The 8,908-nt window shown below is 41.8% G+C and overlaps 1 protein-coding gene across 2 annotated transcripts; it reads left to right on the forward strand.

Moving 5' to 3' along the window:
* The first annotated feature begins 2,735 nt into the window (after positions 1 to 2,735).
* LOC124868994 lies at positions 2,736 to 8,510 on the forward strand. 2 transcript variants are annotated; one of them, XR_007038448.1, is made up of 4 exons: positions 2,736 to 2,810; positions 3,589 to 3,643; positions 5,495 to 5,580; positions 7,261 to 8,510. XR_007038448.1 is itself a non-coding variant. In XM_047366679.1 (3 exons), the coding sequence occupies exons 1-3, from the start codon at positions 4,489 to 4,491 to the stop codon at positions 7,567 to 7,569; spliced, it is 1,284 nt and encodes a 427-aa protein (XP_047222635.1). In that variant the 5' UTR covers positions 3,661 to 4,488; the 3' UTR covers positions 7,570 to 8,510. The 2 variants fall into 2 exon arrangements, 1 of the variants encoding a protein (XP_047222635.1); XM_047366679.1 differs by lacking the exons at positions 2,736 to 2,810; positions 3,589 to 3,643 and adding an exon at positions 3,661 to 5,377.
* Positions 8,511 to 8,908: the final 398 nt, after the last annotated feature.

The following is an 8,908-nucleotide window of genomic DNA, read 5'->3' on the forward strand; positions in this document are numbered from 1 at the left end:
TAATGGAGTCCCCGGGAGGGGCACTATCCAGCACCCCCGACAGGGACGCCAAGAAGGCAGGGTACTCTGCACTACCACTCGGCCCGTAGGCTGAAATGATAGTCAGAGACCTCTCCCCAACCCGAAGGCGCAGGGATACGACCCTCTCATCCACTGGGGTAAACCCCAACACGAGACGGCTGAGCTGGGGGGCAACAAGCAAACCCACACCAGCCTGCCGCCTCTCCCAGTGGGCCACTCCAGCGTAGAAGAGAGTCCAACCCCTCTCAAGGAGATGGGTTCCAGAGCCCACGCTGTGCGTGGAGGCGAGCCCGACTATTTCTAGTCGACATCTCTCGACCTCCCGCACAAGCTCAGGCTCCTTCCCCCCCAGCGAGGTGACATTCCACATCCCTAGAGCCAGCCTAAGCATCCGGGGATCGGGCCGCTGAGGTCTCCACCTTCATCCGCCACCTTCGTCCGCCACCCAATCCTCTTTGCACCGGTCCCTCACGGTTCCCCCTGCAGGTGGTGGGCCAACTGGGGGATGGCCTCGCGTCTCTCGTTCGGGCTTGGCCCGGCCGGGTCCCGCGAGGAGCAACCCGGCCACCAGGCGCTCTCCGACGAGTCCCAACCCCAGGCCTGGCTCCAGGGTGGGACCCCGGCTCCGCCGTACCGGGCAACGTCACAGTATTTCATTAAATCCATATAATTTATCAGCTTAAAAACTCAGCACCTTTAATAATTAAAAGTGCAAACAAATAACACGTTACATGGTCTTCATTAGTACTATGATTGTGTACCATTTAAGTCTGGCACCAATGATGTCCAAATCCAACAGTATCCTTTTATATTCACAGTGACAGATATTTAGCCCCAACAAAAGTTTCTACAGGGCAGCCATGTTTTTTCAGAAAGAAACAAAACACTCAGCTCTCTTTTTAAAAATGTGCCTGTTTGGCCTCAGTTCCCTTAGAATAATTATCTCTTATAGCTCCCCAATAGTTCTTTATCTAGTTTTCCCAGAAGCCTTCAATTATAACTAAATTTGGTAGTTTTGAATGTTATGTGTGATGGTAAGCATTGGGCTGTTGCTCTGTGTACCTGGCATTTACAACTACATTTACTGTCTTTGTAGCGTCTAACCCCTTCCATCTTACACATAATGGTATGATCTCGGTCTGTCTTTGCATGTGGTTGGCATGATGGTATGCCAGTCCTGCCTCTGCCTGTATAATTTCAGCAGAGCAGAACAGAAGCGGCTGTAAATTTAGCTCTACCCCGATAGGAATTGGCTCTTTTTGTACGCTACAAGCATTACGTTTTTAAGAGTCAGCTCCTAGATACTCGTCATTCCAGGACAACGCATCGCAAATATCTGCCTTGACAAATACAGCTATACTTATTTCTTGCTCTGCCAGATGATGTTTTCATGCTAAGGAGTTGGCTTTAGTGATGGGCTAAAGCTAGCACGTTTCTTCTCTGAGATGACTAAGAACATGATATGACTCGATAATTTGGCTCGTAATGTGTTTCGGTTCACTTTCAGTAATCTGCTGCCTTCCTCCAGTAATCTGAAGATGCATTTGGATTCTTCATCCACTAACTCTTTATGCCTGGATTTGTCTGCAGTTACACATGGCAAGAATGGGGAAAATGTAATAAAGACAGAATATGTAAAACTGTAACAGTGAACAATATTTTAGTTCAATCAGTGCCTATTTTATTTGAGTTTAAGTTCAGTGAATTGATTTATAGGAGAAGAATCCTTCATTCCGTCTAAGCCCACTGAAGTGTGGAACCTATCGTTTATTAGATGTTAACAGCTTATATTTTGTAATGTTGGGGCCATCCATCTTGGTCGCACATTTTGACATGCGCAGCTCAACAGACGTCGCAGCTCTGACGTCACTGGGAGCATAAACCGGCTGAGATGCAGAGTTTCATTGCCATTTCCCACCTGTCTCACAGGACAGCGCAACGGAGGCGCATATCTGGAGAGACAAAAGCTCGCAGGCAAACTTTTGCTCCACAAGGCCATTCCCAGAAGAGCTTGAAAGCTGGAAATCTGTCTGATACAAGAAGGTCAGAGGATTTATTCACCGATCGAAGACCATGCCGACACCCGGTGCAGGTGGAAACTCACAGAGGTTCTATGTCCAAGGAGATGAGTTTTGCTCCTTGTGTAATGCAGTCGACTAACGGTTCATCTTTTCCCCTCCTGGACGGATGAGAAATTACTGGGTTTTTTTTTTTTCTTTAATTTGATCACTGACGCGTGGTCCCCCTCCCCTCCTTTTTCTTCAGACCTGATCCCTCCTCAACCGGTGGAGAGCAGAAATCAACGTCAAAGTAATTTCGTTCTTTTCATATTAAACCGGATAGGTGCATTTAGAAGTCTGGGCAGGATGAGGCAGTTAAGGTGATGTACACTGAAAAAATGGGAATTGGCAGGTCTTTCAATTTGTATAAACAGAATAAGTTAATGCTACACAAGAGATTCATGTTTCTTTTGTTTTCATGATTGAATAAAATACTATTTACTTAATTATCAACAATAATGAAAATACAAATTTTTCTTATGTTGATTGAACATTACAAAATTAGATTACTAAAGCCATTGTAATCCTGTTTTATCATCACCGGAAATGATGCAATTTATCGAAAGAAAAAACTAAATATGATTGGATAATAATAAGAGCGGTCTTTAGAGTCTTAACCAATAAGACGCCAACCAACATATTAAGGAGATCACAGTTAACCGCGCAGTTTCGTTCCGACTCTTCAGACACAAGCGCTTCTGGCAAAGCTTTTGGAGACACACTGATTAGGTAAGTGAATTAAATATATATTTTTTCCAGTTGGCCAAGTTTCCACAAGATTCTTATGCTATATGTTGTACGAAAAGTAATCTGTTATGCATCTAAATGTTGGTCTTTGCTTCTCACTTTGCTAGCTAACGTTGGTGTAAGCTACGTGGATAGCTCATAATATTTTAGCAAAGTAGTCCACAGAAAACAGTTCTTACTGGTCATACTTGGAATTTATGTGTGTGTAAGAGAGCATGAGGACGTTTTAACGGCTTAGTAAGCGAGTAAAAGGGCACTGAGTGAGCGCAACAGTACTTTTTTTTTTTTTTCCTCATGGCTACCGCGGCTAATTAGTCTGGCTGTAACTGCCAGTTTGTCAAGCTGGGTGCGCCACGGTGCGGTACATTAATACTGGCCGCTGACGCATAAAGAAGTCTTTTTTTTTTTTACATCAATGACACTTTTCCACAGTGACATTCTTCTGTCTTTAATACGTATATATATGTATGTATGTTTGTTTATGTCTGGGCTGTATAATGAATTTTAATTATAAATGGCTTATAGTTAGGGGTTGTTTTCTCTTTTTTGTGAACCTAGGTTATTTAGTATAAAGAAACATTTTTGTAATGTTAACTTCTAAACTTTAAGCATCCATGAATTTGACACTGATAGCAGATTTGTGTCAGGGCTTTTGTGTTTTAGTACTCAGGTGGACAGGTTTGAAGGTGGGGGGTGTATTGCTAAAGTGACCCATTGGATATTCAATAATTTGATTCTGGATTTTCTTTGTGTCTTACAGGGATATGTGGTCCTGGTAATGTGGAGTTGTAAGGGGTGCTCAGAAACGGTGTCAAGTAGGCCCAAGCTTTTGCATCACTACAAGTTAAAACATCCCCATTTTGGATGTCATTCTCACTTCCCATGTACATACCTGCATTGTCCATGCACCTTTAAAACATGGAATGCCCTTATTGTCCATCAACATAAATTCCACAGCACAGGGGATGACTTTGAAGTCTGCAACCCACTTGGTACCTCACGAAAGCAACACAAGCTTTGTGCCATTTATTGGGTTTTGGCAAACTTGCCTCCAGGATCTCATTCCTCCCTATCATCCATCTACTTGTCAGTGCTGTGCAAAACCACAGATATTAAAACCTATGGTTATGACAAAATATTGGAACCTCTTCTACAAGATCTGAAAAATCTTGAGGAACATGGTGTTTTTGTTCCACTGTTAGGAGAGTCGGTTAAAGGTACGGTCTTAAGTGTAGCTGCAGACAACCTTGGAGCACACAGTGTTGCAGGATTTCAACAAAGTTTTTCTGTAGAACACTATTGCAGATTTTGCATAGGGAACAGTAGTGATATTCAGCTGTATTCTGTTGCATCTGGTGCTTTCCCGCTGAGAAACAAGGAGCTTCACCAGGTCCATGTCAAACAAGCTCAAGACACGGGTACAAGCTGTTGTGGAGTTAAAAGAGAATGTGTCTTCTCAAAAAATCTGTCCCACTTTCATGTCATATTTGGTTATTTGCCTGATCTTGCCCACGATGTTTTTGAGGGTATAATCCCAGTAGAGTTGGCACATTGCTTGACAGTGCTTGTATCAAAGAAGTTTTTCACGTTAGCTGACTTAAACAATGCGATTCTGAAGTTCCCCTATCAATGGGCAGATAAGACAAGCAGGCCTCATGTAATGTCACAAACTTTCTCTAGCACAAAAACGGTTGGAGGAAATGCACACGAAAACTGGAGCTTGCTCCGGTTCTTGCCTTTTTTAGTTGGATCACTTGTGCCTGAGGATGAGCCTGCGTGGCTTGTTCTCATGGATCTGAAGGATATCACAGAACTTGTTGTCTCCCCTGTGCATAGCAATGACTCACTGGCTTTTTTGGAAAGCAAAACCATAGAGCATAGACAGAGATATCAGGCACTGTTCCCTGACGTCAAGCTACTACCCAAACACCATTATTTGGAGCATTATCCCCAGATGATTAGGTTTTTTGGTCCACTTGTTGAGCATTGGACAATGCGTTTTGAGGCTAAGCATAGTTTTTTTAAGCAGGTCATCAGACACACAAGCTGCTTCAAAAATGTACCTCTCTCATTAGCCTTAAAGCATCAGATGATGATTGCTTACCATCTGAGCTCCCCATCTCTTGGCAAGTCTGAACTAGAGGTCTCAACTGTAACAACATTTCCAGTCGATTTGCTTAAAGAAGAGATAGCTCAAGACATTAGGCATAGATTCCCTGACAAAGTAGAGGTTGACCTTGCACAGTGTGTGACAATAAAGGGCATAACCTACAGGAAGGGAATGGTACTGGCCCACAAGGCAGTAGGTGGATTGCCAGGATTCTGTGAAATAAACCACATCTGCATTGTAAACCACAGCATATTCTACATTGTCAGAGAGCTTGGTGGCTGGTACAGAGAGCATTACAGAGCTTTTGAGCTCAACCCAGTATCCGCAAGAATGTTCACGCTTCTTTCACTCAGTGAACTCCTCGATACTTATCTGCTGGTTGACTACAAGATTGGATCAGTCCGCATGGTGACTTTAAAAAGGCATATAGAAATACAAGGTGTGCAGATGAGTGCGATATTATGACTTGTAATTTATTCAATAAATTCAGTCGCATGTATTTCATTAGATATCATTTATTTTTTATTAATGTCCAACTTTTACAACTTTGCACAAGATGTTGATACAGGACGAGTGTGTGTCATTAAGAGAGTGTCCATCTACATGGGAGAAGATTCCGACCACCTCATCCGAGAGTATGTGGTAAGTGCGCGTGTGTGTTTATCTGTGTATGTGTTTGTATATATATATGTGTGTGTGTGTGTACTGGTCAAAAAAATAAAGGGAACTCTTAAACAACACAATAAAACTCCAAGTAAATCAAACTTCTGTGAAATCAAACTGTCCACTTAGGAAACAGCACTGATTGACAATCAATTTCACATCTGTTGTACAAATGGAAAAGACAACAGGGGGAAATATTTGGCGATTAGCAAGACACTCAATAAAGGAGTGGTTCTGCAGGTGGGGACCACAGACCACTTCTCAGTACCGATGCTTTCTGGCTGATGTTTTGGTCACTTTTGAATGTTGGTGGTGCTTTCACACTCGTGGTAGCATGAGACGGACTCTACAACCCACACAAGTGGCTCAGGTAGTGCAGCTCATCCAGGATGGCACATCAATGTTGTGGCAAGAAGGTTTGCTGTGTCTGTCAGCGTAGTGTCCAGAGCCTGGAGGCGCAACCAGGAGACAGGCCAGTAAACCAGGAGATGTGGAGGAGGCCGTAGGAGGGCAACAACCCAGCAGCAGGACCGCTACCTCCACCTTTGTGCAAGGAGGAACAGGAGGAGCACTGCCAGAACCCTGCAAAATGACCTCCAGCAGGCCACAAATGTGCATGTGTCTGCACAAACAGTTAGAAACCGACTCCATGAGGTATGAGGGCCCAACGTCCACAAATGGGGGTTGTGCTCACAGCCCAACACCGTGCAGGATGCTTGGCATTTAGCAGAGAACACCAGGATTGGCAAATTCACCACTGGCGCTCTGTGGTCTTCACAAATGAAAGCAGGTTCACAATGAGCACATGTGACAGACCTGACAGAGTCTGGAGACACCGTGGAGAGCAATCTGCTGCCTGCAACATCCTTCAGCATGACCGGTTTGGCAGTGTGTCAGTAATGGTGTGGGGTGGCATTTCTTTGGAGGGCTTCACGGCCCTCCATGTGCTCACCAGAGGTAGCCTGACTGCCATTAGGTACCGAGATGAGATCCTCAGACCCCTTGTGAGATCATATGCTGGTGCGGTTGGCCCTGGGTTTCTCCTAATGCAGGACAATGCTAGACCTCACGTGGCTGGAGTGTGTCAGCAGTTCCTGCAAGATGAAGACATTGAAGCTATGGACTGGCCCACCCGTTCCCCAGACCTGAATCCGATTGATTACATCTGGGACATCATGTCTCGCTCCATCCACCAACGTCACGTTGCACCACAGACTGTCCAGGAGTTGGTGGATGCTTTAGTCCAGGTCTGGGTGGAGATCCCTCAGGAGACCATCCTCCATCTCATCAGGAGCATGTCCAGGCGTTGTAGGGAGGTCATACAGGCACGTGGAGGTCACACACAATACTGAGCCTCATTTTGACTTGTTTTAAGGACATTACATCAAAGTTGGATCAGCCTGTAGTGTTTTTCCACTTTAATTTTGTGTGTGACTCCAAATCCAGGCCTCCATTGGTTAATACATTTGATTTCCATTGATGATTTTTGTCTGATTTTGTTGTCAGCACATTCAACTTTGTACAGAACAAAGTATTCAATGAGAATGTTTCATTCATTCAGATCTAGGATGTGTTATTTGAGTGTTCCCTTTATTTTTTTGAGCAGTGTATGTGTATACACACATGTGGCTTGGCTTGACATGTTTTCTTTTTACATAGGGTATGGATGAAGCTGCCATCAATGAGGCCATTGAAGACAGCACTGTTGGAACTTATCTTATCAAGGAAGAAGCTTCAGCACATGCACAAGAGGTTGGAGTTGTTCTTGAAGGCATCAGGGTGATGACTAACTTGGATAATATAGCATTTGCTGTGGTAATGCTATTTGGACTAATATATGTGCTGAATCTTGCATATCCTGCTGACCTTTGCTACACTTTTGAGGTGTTCCAGAAGATGTTTATGGAACTGGATGGAGGTAAACTCTCCAACAAGGCGCTAGCTCTCAAAAACCGCCTCTTTGAATGAGGCGTCAAAGATCTTAATTTTTTTTCATTTTCTATGCAGTTATGTTGTGATGCTCACGGTTTCTTTTCTTTTTTTTCTATCTCTTTTCCTCATGACTCCATTGCTGGATAAAAGTATTTTCCTTTTTGTGTTCCAATGTTTAGAAGAAATGTTTGAGGGATTGTAGAGATATGTTCTGGGTCAACCTTGAAGTAGCAGTAAGAAACCTTTTATTAAAAAGATGTTTTTTACATATTGTTTAAAATGTCACTAAGTCATTACAGTATAACATGAGACAGATAAATTGAAAAAAAAATAATTTCTGTCTTATACTGATGGCATAGGGACCGTTTTTGCAAATATGTAAAAAACATTTATTATAAAATTTGCATACTGCTGCTTTCATGTCATGTTATGAAGATTCACGTAGTTGTTCAACAATGTCATCTAAGTGTAAAATAATGCTATTATTCTAAATGGCTAATTACAAAAGGTGTATTAGGATGTGAAATCCTTAGCTGCTTGCGTTTTTCTTAATTTTAGCTGACATTTTTTTAAACGGTACACACATTCCATGCGTTTCTCTTCAAATTCAGTGTAATGGGAATTTTAGAAATATTTCATACAAAAACAAGCTATGCATCTTTAAACCTGTTTATTAATAGAAGTTTGTTTCTATTTTCAGGTAAGTCCTAATTTATTATTATTCCTTTTCATTTTAAAAATGTTAAAGGCAAAACTTTTGTAAAAGATGATATCATTTATAGGCACTGTAGCTTTTATTTTTTGCTAAGGCCATTGTTCTTGTAAAATGTTTACAAATGTCTAATATTTAAAATTGTTTTTGAGTTGTATTTGCATACAAGACTAAAATCCCCAAAAGGTGTAAGATGTTTTATGGCTGTGATTTTGGCTTGTTCATGGCAGGTCTCTACTTTTGCTGAAGTTTTAATAAAGGTGAATTGTTCAGCAGCACTTGTATTTTCCTTTGTTTGGTAAAAAATCTGTTTATATTTAATTTTAGTTTTTTCCCATTAGCAAGGTATGTATTTTTATAAAGTTAACTTGAAAAAATCAAGCAGTATTTAAAGCTGTAGCATTTTCCAGGAACATGATTACATAGGCTTTACATTATATAATTCTATTAAGCAATACTGGCAATCAAAACTAAGTTGGTGTTATCCATCAAAATATCGTTACTGGGACATTAAAAAAGATAGTAATACCACAATATATTTGCATTATGTCAACAGATAAAAAGTTTGTGTGTTCAACATAATATTTTTAAGTAATTTTTTGTAAATTAAATATGTGGGTTTGACAAGAAGTACGTACTTGAGGGAAAGAGGGAAATTAAGTC

The sequence above is a fragment of the Girardinichthys multiradiatus genome, chromosome 5, assembly GCF_021462225.1.
Source record: "Girardinichthys multiradiatus isolate DD_20200921_A chromosome 5, DD_fGirMul_XY1, whole genome shotgun sequence".
Taxonomy (NCBI): domain Eukaryota; kingdom Metazoa; phylum Chordata; class Actinopteri; order Cyprinodontiformes; family Goodeidae; genus Girardinichthys; species Girardinichthys multiradiatus.